We start from the raw sequence: 22,427 nt of genomic DNA on the forward strand, positions 1-22,427 counted from the left end.
GTGAGGGGTTGGGTGGGGTGTTCTCTGCTGTGTGTCACAGGCTGTGAGCAGAGGTCTCTCCTGCACCTGGGCCTTCTGGGATTACCTTGGGTTCCTGTCATCTTGTCCTGGGCCCAAGTGTTGGTCGTCTGTGCCCACAGCCCCTGGGATAAGGCCAGCACAAAGCAGGGTTTTGATGAGTGAATGAATGAGTGAGAGGGTAAAAGAGGGCACAGCCGGGACTCTGACCCTTGACCCTGAGTCCCTTGTGGGTCATATGGACAGGTCATCCAGGCACAGAGCACTACGTCCAGAGCAAGGGTTTGTCTTCCCAGAGCCAGGCTGCCCTTGTGAAATGTCCAGGACGAGCATTTATAGAACACCTGCTGCATGTACCCTCCCCCCATGTCTTTCTCCCCCAGCCACTCCGTGTGTGTGTTCGTTCGAGAACATGCTCAGCTCATTCCCGCATGGCTCAGGCTCCCGTTCTCCCGGCCACCTGCAATGCCCTTTGCCTTGCCTCTTTCATGGCTGTTTCAGATCCCCACAGGTCAGGGAAGCCTTGCTCTACCAGGGGATTGACAGTTGCCACCCTCTGTGTCACTACTGCCTTGTTTTGACAGCCTGCACTGGGCTGACTGCTCATTTTACCACACCAGGTAGGTATTTTGCCTCATAGCTCGAACCTCATGTTTTCCTGGTTTGGCTACTTGCCTCCCCCGTCTGTCTGTCTTGTCTCTTGTGTGTGCTCTCTACTTTCAAGCTAGGCAGTTGGCCATCTTGCTCACCCAGAATGGTGACAAGGCCGTAAGTGCTTCGAGGATATTCAGTAAATAACCTGCCAGGCTCCAGGACTGAACACCCAAGCAAGGGACGATCTCTGTCCTCAAAGATTTGCAGTGCAATGGACAAAGACTGCCCCAGGAGGCCAACAATCCAAGGCTCTTCTCGGAGGCCCCTCAGCAGGACTTGCTCCTCCAGGTTTGGACCTCCATCTGAGTGCTGGGATTACAGTAGTGCTCGGCTATGCCTGGCTCTCTGTTCCTCCTTTTCCTCCCTTTGCACTCCATCCTGTTGCTCTTTGGAAATGTGCCTCACTTCCTTCCTGCTGGCAACCAGGATCCCTTTCTGAGTGTCAAGTCACCTGCTCCAGAACTGGGAGATTTCAGGGAATTGTTTCATGCAAAGAGCAGAGGTATAGTTGGGCCTTAAAGCTGTGAAGCTGTGTGTGTGTGTGTGTGTGTGTGTGTGTGTGTGTGTGTGAGAGAGAGAGAGAGAGAGAGACAGACAGACAGAGGCAGAGAGAGAGAAAGGGATGGAGGGTGGGAGGAAAGAGGGAGAGGTGGAAGGAGGGAAAGAGAGGGAGAGGGGAAGGAAGGGAAGGAGGGGGGAGAGGGAGGGAGGGAGGGAAAGACAAAGAGGGGGAGAAAAACAGAAAGGAAGGGAGGGAGGGGGAAGAGAGAATAGAGAGAGGAAGGGTGGATGGAGAGAGGGAGAGGAGGAGAGAGGAAGAAGTGGAGGGAGGGAGAGGGAGAGAGAAGGAGAGGACAGGACAGAGGGAGAGAGAAAGAGAGAGGGAGAGAGGAGAGAGGAAGGGAAGGAGGGAGAGAGAGGGGGAAGAGAGATAGAAAGGATGGGAGGGAAGGGGGAGAGAGAGGGAGGGAGGGAGGGAGGGGAGTGGGAGAGAGAGAGAGGGAAGGACAGGGAGAAAGGGAGGAAGAGGGAGAGAGGGAGGGAGGTGAGGGTGACAGGGCAGCAATAAGAACAGGATGACACACTGCCAATGGCAAGGGGTAGAAGCCATGGGGAAGAGGCAGGTGAGGTGCAGGACACTGTGTCCTCACCATGGAAGCTAAAATCTGGGATGGGTAGCTGACCAGGTGGAGGGTTTGGGCCCATCCAGGCTCAGGAGGGGACACTCTCCATGTAACCATCAGTTTTGCTGTCACCCAAGCCAGCCAGTAATAACTCAAGAGACAGAGTGATGGGAGAAGCCAAGGTTTTATCAGCAAGGAGCCAGCATGCTGGGAGATGAATGGTTCGTGCCCATGTCCATCTTGCCTGGTGCCACCAGAAGGTCACATAGCATCTTTTATGGGAACGTTTTCTCAGCCTCAGGCAGGTAGGCGCCATGGTGGTCCGTTAGTTCTGAGAAATGGCCACGCTCTGGACCCTGGAGTGTGTGCATCTTATTTCTGTCTGGAGGCCACCGATTGTCCTGGATGGGAATCTGAGAAAAAGCATCCACAGGCTTGTCCTTTGAGGGCTGTGTGTCTGGCTAGCATCACCTTTATGCTTCCTGACACCTACCTCTTAATCATTGCCTTTCCTTCCAGCCTGGGAACAGGAAGTACATAGGGAAAGGCTCACTGCACTTTAACTAATTCTACTCTTAGTCATTAAGATATGGAGCAGCCTCACGCCTGTAATCCCAGCTACTCAGGAGGCAGAGATCAGGAGGACACCAGTTCAAAGCCAGCCCGAGCAAATAGTTACATAAGACCCTCTCTTGAAAAAAAAAAGCCATCATAAAATAGGGCTTGTGGAGTGGCTCAAGGTGTAGCCCCTGAGTTCAAATACAGAGCAGGGTGCAGGAAGAAAATAGAGGGTTTTTTTGTTTAGGTTTTGGTGGCAATGGGGTTTGAACTTAGAGCCTTGTGCTTGCCAGGCAGGCGCTCTACCACTTAAGCCACACTCCCAGCCCTTTTTACTTTAAGATATTTTTCAGATAGGGTCTCGAATTTTTGCTCCACCTGGTGTAGAACTGGGATGGTCCTACCTCTGCCTCCTGAGTAGCTGGGATTACATATGTGTATCACCATCCCTGCCCACCCCAACCCCCCAAGAAATCTTTTAACTTAGGATATGGCTTCAATTTCAGATGTCAACCAGCTGACTCTCAACCAACCAGGACCAGAACCAGGAGACCTGGGTTCTGTGCTGGCTGTCACAGGCTCACGGTGTGACCTTAGTCAAGTAGCTTCCCATCTCTGGCCTCGGGTTCTCATGTGCAGTATGAGGTTGGTCTGAGGGGTCCACATTTGAGAAGTGTCACCTCTGGGCTGAGGTTGTTGGAGAGCCTGCAGCCTGGCTGAGTGGAACACAGCTCATGATCATGGAGAGAGAGAATACTGCTGGGCAAGAGACCAAATTCTCTGGGACGACTTAGTGCCAGAGAACAGTTTAAGAACTGTTTTTCACCCTCTGTGTCTGACCTTAACATCGTTGTGACTATTAGGTAAAACTCTGGGAATTCGTTGTTGTTGCTGTTTTACTTTTCGAGATAGGATCTCACTCTGCTGGACACGAACTTGTGATCCTCCCGCCTTAGCCTCCTATGTGCTGCAATTACAGGCATGCACCACCATGCCCAGCTTCCTGGGAATGTATTGCTTAGCTTAGCAGACCTCTAGCCTCCACCCCTAAAACTAAAACTTCTTTATAAGACAACCCCTGAGACCTATAAAAATTTCCCCACCGTGATGAGAATGGTCTCCCTGATGCTCCCATTAATTGATAAATGTATTAATTTGTGACCTTTGTTCTGTAGCTATTAAGTTTATGTAATCTCTTTCACAGGGGAACATTTATCATCGTGGTAACTTAAATCAGGGTTCAAGACCATGGCCACTCATATTTGGGTCAATATAAATAGCTTTTTTGCTCTTTTTGAGACAGGGTCTCCCTTTGTATCCCAGGCTGGTCTCCTGTCTCAGCCTCTCCAGTGCTAGAATTACAGGCGTGTGTCATCGCACCTGGTTGTCTTCTCGTTTCCTTAAAACATTGCTATTTTATGATGAAAAACTCCTATGATGACACTCTGGTCATCAAGATAGGCTATCTTGCTTATCAAAGATGCCATGCTCACTCTAGAGCAGTTAGTGTCATGGGAAGAGAGTGGTGGGAGACCAGACTGGGGAAGGTGGCCAGGGTCAGGTGAGGAGAATGGGAGGAGGAGGAAGGGGGAAGTTAGAGGGTCCTGCCTGAGTACTCTGTTCCCTGTGAACGCACATCTGTACACACGCGTATGTATGCAGGGTGGGTATGTCCACGCCCTCTGTGTGTAAAGAACACCTGTGTGTGTGCTTTAACCAGACACATGCATTTCTGTGAGTGGGTAGTTACCTGTTGGAATGCTGTATGCAGGTGGGGCCAGTTTGTGAGGTCAGAATGTGTGCACGGCATGCATGCACTGTGGGTCCTGTTTCTGACTGCCCGGGGCCCTGGGGGAGCCAGGGCCGGTCTGTGACCTCTATGGACAAGAAGCTGATTTCCCATCCCAGGAGGCCCCTCTGCCCCTTTGCCCCTGGAGGCTGCAGCTGAGCCCCCCCAGGAGGAGCACAAGCGCTATCAGGGAGACGGCAGACGGCATGCAATGAGACTTGGCTGTGGCACAGGGCTGGAGCTTTGGAGACCTTTCTTGAGGTTCTTGGCCAAAGGAGCAGGGAGCTTGAGTTTAAAAACAAACAGTGGAGAAACAACCCAGGTGGCCAATTGCATCCTGGAGTGGCAGGCGTGAGGTACCCCCAGGAGCCAGGCTTCAGTTCAGCATGTCCAGGCAGAGTGACCTATTAGAACTCAGGTGTCCCTGTGGGTCTCAGAAACCCCAGCCAGCGCCCAGCACCCAGCTTTACAGCTACCCTCATGCTTACAGAGCCTCTGCCTCCAACTCTACCCCACTCTCCTGAGTGCGCATGGAGGACAGCCTGTGACTGCTGTCACTTTATACCTTAGGTTTCCATTTCTGCCTGGTCACCCTCAGTGGTCTGGACCACTGCAGCCATCTCTTGCCTGCCCACCCTCCCAGGGCCACTGTTCCAAGTCCCTCCCTGCTGAATGGCTTCCCTGCTGGCTGCATTCACACAGTCCTGGGCCAGCTCTCTCTGACCCTCCTGTGTGGCTCCCCCTGTCCTGTGAGGGTGTCACAGGCAGGGTCATGCTCTTTCTGAACTTTTTTAGCTTAGTCCTGGAACTCCAAAAGCATTTGTTAAATGAAAGAATGAATGAAGCCAGGTGCTAGTGACTCCTGCCTCTAATCCTAGTTACTTGGGAGGCTGAGATTGGGAGGATCATTGTTGGAGGCCAGCTTGGGCAAATAATTCATGAGACCTCATCTTCAAAATAACCTGAGTAAAATGGACTGGAGGTATGGCTCAAGTGGTAGAACACCCACTTTGCAAGCGCAAAGCCATGAGTTCAAACCCCAGTCCCACCAAAAAAAAACCAGTAAAAAAACCCCATGAATGAAGGCTGATACCTCAGGGTGGACCATATGGGGCTCTGTATCTGCAAATTTGCTTTCCTCCCGCCCTGAGGTCCTTGGATTACACAAGCGACTTCTTTTACTTCTCTCCCCTGTAGCCCCAGCCTGCCCCAGGGAAGAGCTGAAGTCTGCATCGGGCTATTCTGCCTTTCTGCTGCCCCCAGCTGGTGAAGTGGAGAAACGGACAACTGGCTTCCATGGCCAGGCAATCCTGCCTTTCCTGGAGATGGCTGGAAGGCTTTGGGGTGCTGGCATGCACGCAGGTGTGAATCTCTTTCATGTCGAAACAGCAGTAAAGTCCTCCTCAGCACCCAACTGACCCTGGCTCCTCTCAGTTCCCGAGGGTCCACCAGAGCTTCTCAGCACATGGTATGACAATTTTTTTTTTTTTTAAAGCAGTACTGGGGATTGAAATCAAGACTTTCAGCTTGCTAGGCAGGTGCTCTATCACTTGAGCCACACCCCCAGCCCTCTTGGCTGTAGTTATTTTTCAGAAAGGGTATCACTCCTTTGCACTGGGCCAGTCTTGGACTGTGATCCTTCTGCCTCTACCTCCTGTGTGGCTCGGATTATAGATGTGCATCACCATGCCTGACCCTCTAGACTGAGCTGCTCAGGGTAGGAGTCACCTATTCATTTGTGTGCTTGACAAACATTTATTGCGTGGCAGGTCCCATTCTGGGGCTTCCTGTATATGTACAGTTTAACTTTATGGCCACAGCCTGGGGCTGGACACAGATTCAGAGACAGTTTGCAGGCACAGGACGGACCACTGACAGGCAAATGGGGGAGGGGGTTGGAGTCCCTCCAGGACCTCTAGAATGCATGTGGAGGCAAGAGATGGTCCCACTCTGACCTGGCTCCAGGCTGCCCAAGGAAAAGTCCAAGGGACAGAGACAGAGGGGAGCCAGTCTCTGAGTAGCCGGGGCCAGAGCCCAGCTCAGCTGTTGGCAGTGATCGACTCATCTGCGTTTCTTGAGCCCATCAGTAAAGCCCAGGAGTGGGTAGCATAGCTGGGCCAAGTGACCCAAGGACTCTAGAGTTGTTACTGGGAATCTGTGAGGACAGCCTCAAGGCCATGGCTTCTACCATTCCAGTCACGGTCCCTGTGGGAAGGCCAGAGAAACCAGGAATATGACCCTGCCACATCAGGAGCAGGTGCCTTTGTATCTGTTTCCATTCAGGCCAGGACTGTGTGGAAGAAAAATGTCTCAAGAATGTGCCTGTACTCAGGAAGCGTCACTACGGAGAAAGTGCTGGGTACGGCCAGCCAGAGTCAAAGGCCCCAGGTCTGCCAGCCTCGCTCTGTGCCTCAGATGAATCCCAGCTGTCACCTGGGCGCCCAGCTCCTTTGGCTTTGAGCCCAATCCAAGTCAGGTGTCCTGATCATTCCCTGCCTCCTAACCCCATTAAGCAGCTTCTGGTCAGGCCTCAGAGGCTGCCTGGGTATACCTGTCATCAGGAGGGATATGTTGGGTAAGGTATCATCAACCTTGACACATCTAGAGTCTCAGAAAGCCTCACGGCTCCTGGAAGTGGAGGCCATGAGTTGCATCACGAACCCCCATGCAGCTGGCATGCCTTTGTGATGGCCTGCTGGCAGAGCCCAGATGACAGCTGTCAGCTCAGTCAGGTATCCTCAGTCCGGGCCCTGCTCCGCTTCTAAGGGGCTTTTCCCACCCAAAACACCCCTGGGCTCACGGCTAATTAGTTCCTGGTCAACCTGGCTGACAGATCAGTCAACATGTGGAGAAATCAGGGCTCTGTTCCCTCCTTCTCACTGCCAGTGACACCACTTCACTTCCTGGTCTATGGTTCTGCTGACAACCCTTGTGGCAGTGCCAGCTCCCAAGCTCAGGCCACTCCTCCTCCTGCTGTGCCAATCCCTGGATTGCCCGACTTTCTCCCCACGTCATGTCCCCACTTTTTTTTTTTTTTCTGCAGCACTGGGGTTTGAACTCAGGTCATACACCTTGAGCCATTCCACCAGTCCTTTTTTGTGATGGCTTTTTTCAAGATAGGACCTCTTGAACTGTTCATCTGGGCTGGCTTCAAACCATGATCCTCCTGATCTCTGCCTCCTGAGTAGCTGGGATTACAGGTGTGAGCCACTGATGCCCAGCTAGGACCTCACTCTTGATTCACCAGGCATGGGCTGTTGGCCTGATGCGATCCTGGTCCCTCTCACCTCTTTGCCAGCACACCATTCGTTGCCAATATTCAAATCTCCATGCTGTCTTCCCCAGGCAGATCACAAAAAAGTCATACGCTGTGGGCAGGTTGGAGGCTGGTTCTTTATACAAGGTAACTGACACAGTGGCCCACCAGATACAGCTGCAGGTCACCACAGCCAGACAGGAGAGTTGACATGGGGACAGCTGCAGCGAGACTCACTGCACAGGGACACACGGACACTACAAAACCAAGACAGGAAGGAAGGGTGGGCCCAGCAAGAGCCATCAGCAGCCACCGACAACCCTGCCCTTCCCTCCCATGTCCTGGGAGGATCCAGGCTTGGAGCTAATGAGCCCAGCTGTGCTGTCACAGCCTCGATACGGCATGTCATCTGAGTGTCTCACTTTTCATATCTGAAAACTGGGCCAATAAACTGTATGTGAGCAAAAATAAGGTGGCAACAGGGACAGTAATCCAAATCTCAACAGAGCCTGGCACACAGGTGTTAAATAAATAAATCTTGTCAACAGAATCCTTGCTCAGACAGGACGTTCCTTGGGAGACCAAGGTGTGCGACGCCTTCCCCAGAGACTCCCTCAGGGCATGGGGACCCTGGAGGACTCCTTGGAGCTTGAAGCCCCTGGGGTGCCAGACACCCCGGAATGTACTGTGCCAGGGTAGCTGACGGGGGCCGGGGTCTGCACCCCCTGGGAAGTACCTGCGGAAGCTGGGTACACACTGGAGGAGTTAGGGTTCGGACCGAAATGGTTCTGCACGTAACAGAGGCCGGAGGCAGGCTGGTATGGAGGCAGGCTTGGCGTGTGGCCAGGAGCGCAGGCTGGCCAGGAGGCTAGCTTCTGGCCGCTGGCATGCTGCATCTGGGTGACAGGGTAGCTTGGGGACAGGTGAGGGTGGCAGCTCTGGGTGGGGTAGGAGCCAGGTGCAGGGTTCAGCCTGGAATGGAACAAGAGAGAAAACAGTCAGTCCGCTAGAAGTGACAAGGTACACCCTGTCACTCCTCAGCGGAGCGTGGTGGGGCTGTGGCCCAGCTCTTACTGCGGTTGCTTTGGACACTTCCAGTCACAGCTCTGGCTTCCCTGTGAGAAGAAAGATGGCCCAAACTGATCAGAAAACAGACGCCCAGAGGACAAGCCACTGGCACCAAGGGACACTCACCAGTGTGAGCACGAGCAGTTGTGTGGCCTTCTCACAACTCACCAAGGAGGTAAAGGCTTGGGACCAGGTCATGACAGGCAGCACACGCACTGTGACTGGCTCAGCCATTGCACCCAAAGAGAATGGCTTGGAGCAAAGCAAGGTTTGTGCCACAGCAACTGCTGAAACTTTCTACCTGTGGCTCAGGCGTGAACATCCCCTGGCTGGTAGGAGCTAGTGTGACAGATGGGGAACCTCCTGTGCTGAAGTTAAAGACCCCATCATGGCCAGGCATGGTGATGTACATCTGTAATCCTAGCACCAAGGAGACTAAGGTAGGAGGATCATCACTTCCAGGCCAGCCTGGGTCACATGGCAAGACCCTGTCTCAAACAACAAAAAGCCAGAGACCAGTGACTCATGTCTATAATCCTAGCTACTTGGAAGGCTGAGCTCTGGAGGATTGTGGTTCAAGGCCAGCCTGGACAAATAGTTCAAGAAGACCCCCATCTCCAAAATAACTGGAATGCCAGGCACCAGTGGTTCACACCTATAATCCTAGCTACTCAGGAGGCAGAGATCAGGAGGACTGAGGATCGAAGCCAGCCTGCCACATAGTTTGAGAGACCCTATCTTGAAAAAAAAAAAAAACCTTCACAAAAATAGGGCTAGTAGAGTGGCTCAAGGTTTAGGTAGGGCCTGAGTTCAAACCCCAGTACTGCAAAAAAAAAAAAAAAATAAATAAATAAAATAAAATACACAAAATAACCAAAGCAAAATGAACTGGAGGTATGGCTCAAGTGGTAGAACAGAGTCCCAGTCCCACCAAACAAATAAAACCGCTAAACAACAACGACAAGTCCAGCACAGATGACATGCACACTGTTTTGTCCTCTGTTTTGTCAAGGTCCAAGTGCGTCAAGTCAATGTCAATACTACAGATGCCTTGGTGGGTGACTGGGTCAGCACACATTTCAATGCAAACCTGACCTTTCAGTTTGGGAGCTTAACCCCAGGTACTGGGCACTTCATGTGCACTTCCCATGGCATTAAAAAAATAAGTTTCTTGGGCTGGGGGTGGGGGTGCCCACCTGTAATCCAGGTACTCGGGAGGCAGGGGGCAGCGGGTATACAAGTTCTTAGTTAGTCTGGGTAAAGGTAATGAGACCCTATCTCAAAAACAAAATACAAACAAAGGGTTGGGGGCCTGGCTCATGCCTCAGTGCCTAACCCACGTGAGGCCCTGGGTTTGTGCACCAGGACTGCAAAAAAAAACAAAAATCAAAACAATTTCTCAACAAGAGGCACCAAGGAGACAAAACAGTCTAGATGACCATCCCACCACCAAAATAAACACATGTCGTAACACCCACAGCCACTGTCATGCCACCTGAGTACGTACTGTTCTGTTCTGGAGTCCGTAGCAGCCCAGGCGAAGGAACAAAAGGGCCCATGTACCTGTCACTGGGTAGCCGGGTCAGACCTGGCACTAGGTGACCCAGCTCCAGAAAGACCTTGTAAGTCAGCAAGGGAGAACTTTCTCCTGGGGCCCTGGCGGGCTCCATTCACTGGGGATGTGAGGTGGGGTTGGTGACCAGCCGAGGGTGGAGTCTGCACGCTGGGCCCCAGGCCTTGTCCGGATTCTAGAACACCAGCTGAGACCATAGGACACCTCGCCCCAAATGCCAGAGTCTCTGGCTTTCAGGCCCCAGGGCTTCTCGGCCAAAGCACAGGGGAAAGGTGTGTACTGTTCCCAGCCCTCCGCCCTGCCTTTAAACATGCGCAAAAGCTCCCGCAAAAGCTCCCGAAAGGCTGGGTGCATCGGCCTCCTGGAATGGCTCCCAGAAGCTTCTGGTTCAGCACCTGTGTGCACGGGGGCAGAGAGAACACTGATAGCACCCCGACTTGCTGCCAGGTCCTTCTGGAGGGAACGTGAGGAAAGGCAAGCCCTACACTGTGCAGTCTCCGCAGGCACCAAGCCAGGGGGACGTGAACATAGGACGGGGCTGAGGACTAGCAGTGCGAGACGCACTCCGTTGCCTGGATACTCACATGTCCTCTTTGGCACCCTGTACAGAAGGCGCAAGGCCCAAGGAGCCCTGGTGGCTTGCCTAGCACTTTCCAACTGAGAGTGAAGGAGCCTGGGCTCCTGCTGAGTGGCTCAGGTCCTGGCTTGTACCTATATGGATATCACCTGGCTGGTGTCCACTCTACGTGTGGACTGTCTGACCCTTCATCAGTTACAAGCCACAGCCCAGTGTGACCCCGATCACTCAGGATTCTACACAAGCCTCCGCATGGCCTTCCCCTTGCTGTTCCTGCTCAGCCCTTCTTCCCAGGAGGACAGCAGCCAGTGCTCGCAGAACATGCATGCACATGTCTTTCTTTTTCATCGTGGCACTGGGGTTTGAACTCAAGGCCTCATGCTTGCCAGGCAGGTGCTCTACCACTTGAGCCACTCCACCAGCCCTTCTTTTGTGAAGGGTTTTTCAAGATAGGATCTCGTGAACTATTTGCTTGGGGCTGGCTTCAAACTGTGATGTGATCCTCCTGATCTCTGCCTACCAAGTAGCTGGGATTACAAGTGTGAGCCACTGGCACCAAGCTACACACGTCTTTCTTTGTGGTCCAGGGGATGGAGGCCAAGGCCTCACAGCTAGGCAAGCATTCTCCCAAACAACCCCTGAGCCAACTCTCATAGATTTTTAAGTCTGTGCCCCTGCAGCTCCTTCACACCCTCCAGAGGCCCTGGCGCAGAGTAGCTCAGCCACTTACTTCCGGCTCTGGGCTGCTCTCCTCTCCGCCGCGGACCCAGAGATGTACTTGAACAAGGGTATCCTCCTCATGAGGCTGAAGGGGAACTTCTGGTCGAGCTTCAGTGCCACCCGCTCCGAGAGGTCAAGGGAGTAGCAGTATGTGAGGCCATCTGGGTGGGCGTGTTAAGAAAAGTGGGAGGCACCCAAGGGAGGAGAGCCGATGGTGCCCAGCACAGGGGACCCAGAGGGGAAACTCCCCATTCGTACACCTCAAGGGGACAAGGCCTCAACAGGGCCAGGCAGATGGGTGTTAACACTCCCTCACCCCCAGCCTTCCAACCAGGTGGCAAGCCAGCATGCACCTGACCTTGTACTGTGTGATGGTACAAGGCTGTCCTGATATCCCCCAAAAGGCATTTTGCCCATGTTACCACCCTCAGTCACTCATCAGCATCCTGGTCACCTAGCCTGCTCAGCCTTCATAGCCACAAAGACTCAGCATCGCTTACTCACACCTGCCAGTGAACACCTAGTAACAATCTATTGTATGCCTGGGCAAAAAGAGCTATCAGTAGGGGCTGAGTATCCCTCATCTGAAAGAGTTGGGGCAAAGTGGGGTTCGTCTGGACTTTGGAATATCTGCACATATATAATGAGGTATCTGGCAGATGGGACCTAAGGCTAAACACAAAATTCATTTCTGTTTCAGAAAAATGTTCAAAGACATTTTTATTGCATCTGTTTGCCTGCAACCCATCAAATGAGGTCAGGTGTGGACTGGGATTTGAACTCAGGGATTCTCACTTGCAAAGCAAGTGCTCTACCACTTGAGCCACACCTCCAGTCCATTTTGCTCTGGTTATTTTAGAGATGGGGTCTCATGGACTATTTGCCTGGGCTGGTATCGAAATGTGATCCTTCCTATCTCAGCCTCCCAAGTAGCTAGGATTACAGGCATGAGAACACAGCCAAGTCACTTGCCATGTTGGTGCTTAAAAAGTTTTGAATTTTGGATTTCAGATTTTTGGGTTAGGGACACCAGACAAGGATTAAGTAACTGGGGTAGTAGGTGCTGCTAAGAGTACGGTGGGGACTGACCTCACTAGAGTGGATAAGGCTCTCCCTAAGAAGTGACATGAAGGCTGAACCCCACATCGTGAGAAGCAACACACAGGAGAAAGGGGAATGCTGAAGACAGGCCTCAGGGAAGTGCCCCTGAGGAATGTGCTCCTTGAGGTGGGGCTCTTTTCTCCGGGGGTCAAGTACTGGGAACCAAACCCAGGGCCTGAGCCCTGCCCCAAGTCCTCTTGCTTTATTTTATTTATCACACAGGGTCATACACTTTTGCCCAGACTGGCCTTGGACCACAATTCTCTTATGTCAGCCTCTTGACAGCTAAGATTAAAGGTACACATCACCACATGCAGCTCTTGAGATAGGGTCTCACTAATTTTTTGCCTGGTCTGGCCTCAAACCTCAATCTTCCTATCCCTGCCTTCTAATGGCTGGGATTACAGGAGCACACCACCATGCCTGGTCTGCAACTGGCATTTAAATAAGATGATTCATTGCTAGGCTGCACCATCCCACTCAGGATGCTTAGAACCTTGCTTCTGGCCACTAATGGCAGTTGTCCCTAGTTATTGTGGTGACTAAAACTGCCCTTGCATGTTCCTAGGAAGGATTCCAAGCAATAAGCAAAGCTATGAAGGAGTCAAAAGTTGTTGTGGCTGCTGGTTTAGGAAGAATGTCAAGAACCTCTTCTGCTCTGGGCTCTGCTGAAGTAACACGGCTACACTAGACCTTGCATTGGAAGTATCTAGGAACCAGCACGTTAAGCAACGGTCTTCAGACTGGCCAGTAAGCCTTGCTAGGCTGTGGAAGTGAGTCCCAACAACATGCTGGCTTTCTTCTGGAGGCATGAGACAGCACAAGCACAGCATTGCAGCCGGGCCAGAGACAGGTAAGAGTTGGGGAAGGTGAGGGAGCTGGATATGCCCAGAGTCACGAGGGGTGATCTGAGAAGGGCTCTCCCTGGGTTTGCTGCTGAATGCTCAGGTGTGGTGTGCAGGACAAGTCTCCTCAGCCAAGCAGGGATAGCTAAGGGTGGCAATCACACTGGGGAGTGAGAGCATCCCAGCTCCTGGAGCTCATCCACTGTAGGGTTCCAACCAGAGTGACACAATCTCACCCAACACCCAGGTCGCTAGAGGCCACTGAAAAGACAATGCTTAAAAGTAAGGCTAAGAGCTGGTGGAGTGGGTCAAGTGGTACAGAGCCTGCCTAGCAAGCATGAGGCCCTGAGTTCAAACCCCAGTACTGCCAAAAAAGTAAGGCTAAACTCGTCACGGAATAAAGGCTGCTCTAATTCTGCCTAAAAGACTTACAGAAGCCCTCAAGTTTTAAGTGATATTCAAGTAAGTTCACTGCCCATCAGAACAAAAATCAGCATTCAACTATACAGCATTCACTGTGACCAGCATAAATTCAAAAATTGCCAGACCTATAAGGCAGCACAAAAATGAAGCTGATATTGAGGAGGAAAATCAAGAGAAAATCAGATCCACACATGGCAGAGGTGATCGTATTAATAGACAAGGATTTCAACATAATTATTATAAATATGTAAGCATTTAAATAAAAATATAAACACAATAAAGGAATAAAGAACCTCAATAAAGAAAACTGTAAAAACAAAACCAGATGGAGCTGGGCATAGTGGCATACACCTGTAATCCCAGCACTTGGGAGGCTGAGGGAAGAGGATTGAGAGTTCAAAGCCAATGAGGGCTACACAGTGTAACCCTTTCTCCAAAAAAATCAAATGGACTTTTTGAGTTGAAATACAAATGTTAAATGAAAACACATATACATGTGAAACAGTTATCAGCAGGCTAGACACTACAGAAGATCATTGAACTTGAAGGCCAGGCCATAGAAACTATCCAAACTCAAGTGCAAAAGAAGAAAAGGCTGGCAAAAAGGAGAAAGGAACAGAGCCTGAGTGACCCACAAGCAATACCAAGCCGTCTTAATTTAGAAGGCTTAATTAGAACAGAAGATGGAAAAGAAAAAATGTGAAGATAAATAATGACCATAATTTTTTTTCAGATTTGATGAAAATTCTACTCAAAGATCTAAAAATCCATGAACTCCAAGCAGGATAAACACAAAGAAAGCTACCTGAAGGGATATCAGAATTAAACAGCTGAGGGGCGAGGAGGGAAGGACAGAAAAAGGGAGACTGGATTTGACCATCACACGCTACATTCATGTACAGAAATATCACACTGAACCCCATTACTATGTGCAATTAATGTGTGCTTAAAAAATGAAGCAGCTGAAAATCAATAAGGGAAAAAAATCATGAAAGATAGAAAAAGACAACCTGTCACACCAAAAGGAACAATCAAAATGATTACTTACTTCTCATCAGAAACAATACAGGCCAGATGATAGAGCAATGACATCTTTAAAATTATAAGAGGGAGGAGTGTCCAGGGAGATTGGAGAAGGCCAGAATTCTACACTTAGTGAAATGAAAGCAGTTTCAGACAATCAGAAGCTGAGAGAATCTGTTACCAGTGCACCTGCCGTGCAAGAGATGTTAAAAGAATTTCTTCAGGGTAAAGGAAATTAATACCAAGTGAAAACTTAGATCTACACAAATGTGAAACAGAACTAAAAATGGCAAATAGTGGGTGAATGTCTACTTGTAAACTTAAGCCCATACACAGCAAAAATTATGCTAAATGTAAATAGGCTAAACATGCCATTTAAAAGACAGAGACTGTCAGATTGGAAACTTAACTGTATGCTACCCAAAGGAAACAGGACTTCAACATCAAAACACAGACAGATTTTTAAAATAAGGCTGAGAAGATATATACCATGTGAGCCTAACTGCAAGGAAGGAGAAAGCTGGAGTAACTATATTGATAGAAGACAACGCAAACTTTAGTTTGAGATGACATATAATCCTAAATGTTTATATATTCAACAACAGTACTTGAAGTGTGAAACAAAAACTGAAGAATTAAAAGGCAAAAACCAGATAATTATAGATGGGAATTTTAACAGTGCTCTTCCAGTAAATGAAAGAACAAGCCAAAGGATACAGAAGAGCCTGAATGACACATTTTTTTTTTTTTCCTTTGGGGGGTGGCACTGGAGTTTGAACTCAGGGCTTTGTGCTTGCCAGGCAGGTGCTCTACCACTTGAATCATGCCCCGGTTCTTTTTGATCTGGTTATTTTTGAGATAGGGTCTCACCTTTTGCCTAGGGCAGCTTGGACTGCGATCTTCCTACATAGCCTGGGTGACAAGTTTGTGCCACAATGCCCAACATTTTCTGTTGAGACAACTCTCAAAACTTTTTGCCTGGGCTGGCTTGAACTGCAATCCTCTCACTCTTAGCCTTCCACATAGCTGGGATGACAGATGCACACCTCCACACCCAGCTACTGGTTGAGATGGGGTCTTTCGAACTTTTTGATGGGGCTGTACTCAAACTTTGATCCTCCTGATCCCCACTTCCCAAGTAGCTAGGATTATGGCTGTGAGCCACCAGTGCCCAGCTTTAATACAAATATCTTTTTCTTTTCTTTCCTTCCCTTTCCTTTCTTTTGGCAGTATTGGGGATTGAATTTAGGGCCTCTCACTTGCTTGGCAGGTACTCTACAACTTGAGCCACTGCACTAGCACTGACACAAATATCTTAACCTGAGATATAGAATAGCTTCAGAATCCACACTCTTTTTAAGAACAGAGTTAACAATCACCAAGATATACCAAATGTTGGGCCAGAAGCAATTTAAAAGAATGTTCTCTGCCCACATGAAACTAGCAATCAATAATAAAAAGAAATCTGGGCTGGGCTTGGTGGCTCACACATGTAATTCCAGATACTCAGGAGGTAGAAACTGGGAGGCCCACAATGCAAGGTCAGCCTGGGCAAAAAGTTAGTGAGACCCCATTTCAACAAACAACCCAGGTGTGGTGGTACATGTCTATCACCCCAGCTATGCAGGAGGCATAGGTAGGAGGATCACAGTCTGAGGCTGGTCCCAGACAAAAAATGTGAGACCCTATCAGAAAAAATAACAAAAGCAAAAAGGCTGGGGTGTGGCTCAAGTGGCAGAGGGCTTGCCTAGCAAGTATGAGGCTCTGAGTTCAAACCCCAGAACTGTTAAAAAAAAAAAAAAAAAAAAGAGAAAGATTTCTGGAAAAATCACCAAGTACTTAAAACTAAACAGTGTTCTTATAAATAACCCCAGAATCAATGAAGAAATTCCAAGGGAAACTAGAGAAAAAAAAGAATTTCTTCCATATGCTAGGAAAGCACTTTACCACTGAGCTTACATCCCCAGCCCAGGAGGTATTTTTAACTGAGTGGTGACAGGAATATGATCCGTGATTGTGTGCTGCAGCTAAAGGAGCAATATAGGAGTGTTTGTAGATTTAACATTTTTATATTAGAAGATAAAAGGGCTGGGGTGCAGCTCAGTGGTTGAGTGTTTGCCTAGCACATATGAGGCCCTGATTTTACCCCCAGCAACACAGGGAAAAAATAAAAATAAATAAAGGTTTAAAACCAACAAAATCCAACTATGCATTAAGACCTGTACTATCAGTTACCTGTATTTATACACAATTCTCCTAATAGCATATCACAATTTTTTTTTTTTGTGGTACCAGGGCTTGAACTCAGAGCCTACACCTTGAGCCACTCCTCCAGCCCTTTTTTGTAAAGGGTTTCTTGAGATAGGGTCTCATGAACTATTTGCCTAGGCTGACTTCAAACCTCGATCCTCCTGATCTCTGCCTCCTCAGTAGCTGGGATTACAGGTGTGAGCACCAGCACCCAGCCTGCACACTACACATTTAAGTGGTTTGAGGAGCATATCCTGTCCTACACCCACCTCATGAGTTCTGATGTTTAAAAAAGTAACCTCACTTTGCACTTCAGAATTTTTCCCAATTTTTGCCAGACTATAAAGGCTATGAAGTTTAGCCTAAATTCTTAACTACCCACGTAGTAAGAGCCTAGCCTTTCTTTCTTTTTTCTACTGTTACAAAAATGGTAATACACATATATGGGGGCAGAAGTGTAGCTCCTGTGGTGGAGTGTGTGTCTAGCCCATGTGAGGCCTTGGATTTGATCTGTAGCCCCATAAACAATCAAAAACAAAACAAATTGTTTCCTATCCCTTTCATGGACATCACGAGCTTATGGATATCTCAGACTTGTCCTCTTGAAGTATAGGTTTAAATGTCAGTTTACAAGACGAAAAAATCAAGCAGGCATATTTAGCTAACTGGCCATGCTAGGCTGGCACAGAAAGACAACTGTGTTGATGTTTTCCTCTGGCCCAGAGAGGGGCGGTGAGCTGGCCAAAGCTGAAACTAGAGCCTAGATTGTGGACAACCTAGACCCTCCCCTCCAACTGGGTTGTCCCTCTGCCCTGGCACTGCTAGTTCTCCTGCAGGAAGGATACATGCTAGTCCAATCAAAAGCCCACAGACGTTACTCAGGAAGGAGGTCTGAGGAATGAGCCAAGAGGCACCCAGCAGGAGCCACGGCACCAGTACTGAGGGCACGACCACGCCAAACACCAGGGCCCGTCTCATCCGAGAGCGGACCGAGGTGACTCCCAGCATGGCGAAGGCCACCGGTGTGAAACCTCTGGCATCCTCCACTTCCCCCAGCTTTGACAGTGATGACACGGCCTCCAACGACAGGAAGATGATGGCGGAGAAGACAGCGAAGATCAAGGTGAAGAAACAGTGGCGGACAGTGCCCACAGTTCGCTCGAAGTTGCCCGCAAAATGCCAGATAATGAGTGCGCCACAGAGCAGGGACACCGGGTTCTCGTAGACAAAGATGTAGGTCACCAGCCTGTAAACTAAACACGGATATGGATTAGCGGCCTGAGGGTGGCTTGCTCTGAGCAGGGAAAGCCAGGTTATAAGCCACCTAAGAAAGGGAAAGCAGCCCATGACAGAGAACTGACAGCCACCAAAACTCAGGAAATCAGCAGAGGGGCAACGATGGAGAACCTAACACTCAGGAGACAGGCGTGAAAGAACAGCTAGTGCCTGCTTTTTCCCAAGTCTTATCAGTGACCCATTTCCATGTGAACGAGATGCTTTCTAGCATGGAGTAGTCTCTGATTCACTGAAGTATTTTATCATCCTTTTTTTTAGGTTTTTAATGCTGACCTACCTCACCTGGCAGTTTGAGGGTTAATTAATTGTAACAGCTTCAGGGTGGATTGAGTGGGTGTCCCTTAGTACTGTGTGCGGCCGCCTCAGCTGTAATCCTGACCTTCCACAGAGGCTGTGCAGGGGAAGAAAAAGGGACCATAAATTACTTTGCAGCTATCAGGATTAGAAAGCTATCATTAATAATATAGAAATCAGAAGTTTTCCTTTAACGTGCTTATCCAGACTTACAGGTAGGGCCGAGCTTAATGTGTAATAACACAGCAAAGATTTGTACTTTTTTTTCTTTTTGCAGTACTGGGGTTTGAACTCAGGGCCTTGTGCCTGGCAGGTGGGTGCTCTACCCCTAAAGCCACGCTTCCAGCCCTTTTTGATTTAGTTATTTTATTTATTTATTTTTTTGGTGGTACTTGGGTTTGAACTCAGGGCCTCGAGCTTGAGTCATGCTTCCAGCCCTTTTTGCTTTATTTATTTACTTGTTTTTGTGATACTGGGGTTTGAATTCAGGGCCTCCCCCTTGAGCCACTCTACTAGACCCCCCACCCCATCTTTTTCTTTTTCCTGTACTGGGGTTTGAACCCAGGGCTTCATGTTTACAAGGCAGGTGCTCTCCTGATTGAGCCAAACCTCCAGCCTTCTACTAGCCCTTTCTTGTGATGGATTTTTTTGGAGATAAGATCACGTAAACTATTTACCCAGGCTGGCTTCAAACCACGGTACTCCTGATCTCAGCCTCCTGAGTTGCTAGGATTACAGGCGTGAGCACCAGCACCTAGTTGTTTTTAGTTATTTTTTGAACTGGGAATTGTTTATGCTTGGGCCAGCCTGGACCTCGATCCTCCTATATACACTTAGAGTGTGTGCTATCACACCCAGCTTTTTACTGGTTGAAAATGTGGTCTTAACTGAACTTTCAAGCTTGGGCTGGCCTAGAACCTCCATCCTCCCAATCTCTGCCTCCTGAGTAGACAGGATTATAAGTGTGAGTCACCATGCCTGGCATGCACTGCTATTTTTCTAAATGTGGTTATTTCTAATGTTCTTTATATCTCTGCAGACCAGAAGCACTAAATACTAAACTGAAGGAGGGAGATAGAGGAAGTGGCAGTCATACTGGACTTTGAAGTCTAAGACTTGGGACAGAATCTTGGCTCTATCACAACCAAGCTGGCTGAACTCAGTCAAGTTCAAATCCTCTCGGCTTCAGTTTCCTAACAGGGTTAAATTTGAAGCCTTCAAAGGTCTCTAATATAATAAATGTTCCCATGTCCCTGAACCCCACACCCAGGGACACTGTGAACTGAAGACAAAAAGGAGGTTCAGTGTAGGCTGCCACTTTGCTCTATTTGGGGGAGGAGTGCTGTGTTTCTACAGCGTGGGGGAACTTTTAGATTTAGCAAGGAAACCGGCTATATAAGAACCATATACCTCAGCCAGGCTGTGTCCAGAAGGCTTCATTATCTGAAGAGTACGTCATTATTTGTTGAGTACTTCCAAGACTGAAATTCCAAGTATAAAGGTGAAAAGATTCTAGAGGGATGTTTCTGAGATTTGGGGGTGATTATAATAACCCATGGCTCTAATTCCAAAATATCACCCAATAAAAACAAAAAGCTGGGTTCCCATCTCAATTGTATGATTTAATAGCTCTGCGACTCTCTGCATTTAGCCTCAATCTCGTGTAAATACTGGGCAATTTAATACAGGCTGTGTCATGGGATCGCTGTGAGAATTAAGTGAAAATTAATGCATGGGAGCATGCTTTGCAAAACAGCAAGAGCAATACACACTTTCCACATTCCTCCCTTGCAAAGGACGAGGAAGAAGCAGCAATGTCTTTTATAAATGGATGTTTATACTTAATTGATTTGCAAAATTTCTTTTCCCCCTGAGAGAACAAACACGTGTCCAAAGGCACCAGAGGCCATTACCCCTTCCTCTCCCCTTCTATGAGCTGGAACTGCAGTCAGGATTATGATACAAAAGCAGAAGAAATTCCAAACCTCAGAAGGACAGGACACTGACAAGGGGTGGCACCAGAGTTCTGTTTCACGAGGAACGTGAGAGACAGATCTGCTCTGCGTGGGGCTTAGGCCTTGCGCAGACGTGGGTGTGGATATGAGCTAGGACAGGGGAGGGAGCAGATTCGGGTTAGGAAAGGGATTACAGAGAGGACGAGGTTCTGGGGCGACGTGGAATATGGGGGGTCTGGATCTCAGGTGGGGAAGATGCACGGAGGTGGGGGGGCGAGGCTGGCCGGGGAGCCTAGAACCCCGGGAGTCGCAAGAAGCAGCAGCTCAGGGCGCCATCCTGGTTCCGCCCCTGCTCACCTTGCCAGTTGCGCAGGGCCTCGGACCGCAGCGAGAGCCCCGAGGGCGCCAGGGGCGGCTGCAGCAGGAACAGGCGGGGTCCAGACACCAGCAGCGACAGCAGCGCCGTGAAGAAGGTGGCGGATGGCACCTCGGGACGCAAGCACCAGCTGCGACACCTGGGTCCCGAGGCTGCCATGGCCGCTGGCATTCCCGCGCTCGCCAGTCCTCGGCTCCTTCCGCCTTTCCGCGGCGGTCTCCCAGGGCAACAACAGAGGTGCCGGCAGGAAGTCTCGTCTCCAGAGGCCCCGCCCCTACTCTGAGCGTCCAATCCGGTGGCGCGAGCTATCCCTTCCGGCGCGGGGGATGCCGGGAGTTGTGGTCCTCTCATTTCGGCTGGGACCGCTGTAAATTCAATGTGTCGATTTTTTCTCACGCAGCTGCGGCTTTGATTTCCTTATATTCGCTGTAACGGCCCACAGAGCCCCTTCACACCACACCCCGCTTATCTATTTATCCCCATTATGCCAAAGGTCTGGGAGAGTCCCTACAACTAAATGGCAAAGGTAGGATTAAAACTCGGGTCCTCCCGCTGTAGCGCCTGGAATTGGTCAAGAGACTAGCAGAGGACACCTTCCGTGTATAGATGGGAGAAAAAAGGGCGGAAGAAGGAGAGGGACTTGATGGAAGAGTTAGGAATACACTATAACCCCTTAATAAGATCTAATCCAGCACTTTGAGTTTGAAAAGTGCTTTTGACAGAGAACAGCTCTTCCAGGTGGGCATCTAAAGTATCCAATGACAGACACTCAAGCAGGTAAGGACTTGGCCAAGGTCACCAGTGGGAAGCGAGAGGGCTGGGATTTAAATCCAGGTGTGCTGGGTCCCAGGGTTCTACCCTTTTCAGTATTTCCCCCAAATACCCTACCCAATCCTTGTAGCTACATTTGACTGGAACCCACATAGACTTCTGGAAAATAAATGCAATGGGACAAAAGGTCCAATGCTTCTGTCACTTGATAAGACCAATGACGCAGAGATGGAGTGATGGGAGAAGAAAGAAGAAATTCAGTGAATTCAGTGGCCAAAGAAGGGAGAAGTGAGAACTGTGCTCACCAATCTACTTCTCAAAGGAGTTGAGGAGTTACAGAGTTAGACAGAAATAATGAAAGAGAGAGAGAGAGAGAGTCTAATAACAGGAGGAATTCATGTGTTTTCTGGGAATAGGCAGAGATCAGATCTTCCAGGAATTTGGGGGTTCCCCTCTTTTCATTCCTTTCGTGCTCTGGTATTTTTGGTCTTGAATGATCAACACATCTCACTGCAGAACTGAGTAGGATCTGACCCAAAGGTTGAGACCACAAAGGTGACAAGACAGAATGTGAAAACAGAGGTACCAGGACTTTTTATCCCACTCCAGTCACCCTGGACATCTGCAGTCCTGAGTGAAGAGCCAGTGTTTTCAGCACAAGTGGCTTTCATGTCCCGAAGTGTAACCTAGGCAACTGTTATCCTAACCCACAGCAGGGGTGTTGTCTACCACACTGCTAGTGGGAGATTGATCATG

General features: G+C 49.4%; 1 protein-coding gene across 2 annotated transcripts; it reads right to left on the minus strand.

Moving 5' to 3' along the window:
• Positions 1-1,961: 1,961 nt before the first annotated feature.
• Positions 1,962-21,134, minus strand: Rhbdd2 (rhomboid domain containing 2). 2 transcript variants are annotated; one of them, XM_074075702.1, is made up of 5 exons: positions 20,882-21,134; positions 17,825-18,232; positions 11,348-11,498; positions 8,136-8,371; positions 1,962-2,209 (listed from the first exon to the last, which is right to left on the minus strand). In XM_074075702.1, the coding sequence occupies exons 1-5, from the start codon at positions 21,069-21,071 to the stop codon at positions 2,169-2,171; spliced, it is 1,026 nt and encodes a 341-aa protein (XP_073931803.1). In that variant the 5' UTR covers positions 21,072-21,134; the 3' UTR covers positions 1,962-2,168. The 2 variants fall into 2 exon arrangements, with proteins under 2 accessions (XP_073931803.1, XP_020017453.2); XM_020161864.2 differs by lacking the exon at positions 1,962-2,209 and having other exon boundaries at positions 7,518-8,371; positions 20,882-21,133.
• Between the last annotated feature and the right edge of the window lie 1,293 nt (positions 21,135-22,427).

This window comes from Castor canadensis, chromosome 6 (genome assembly GCF_047511655.1).
Source record: "Castor canadensis chromosome 6, mCasCan1.hap1v2, whole genome shotgun sequence".
NCBI lineage: Eukaryota > Metazoa > Chordata > Mammalia > Rodentia > Castoridae > Castor > Castor canadensis.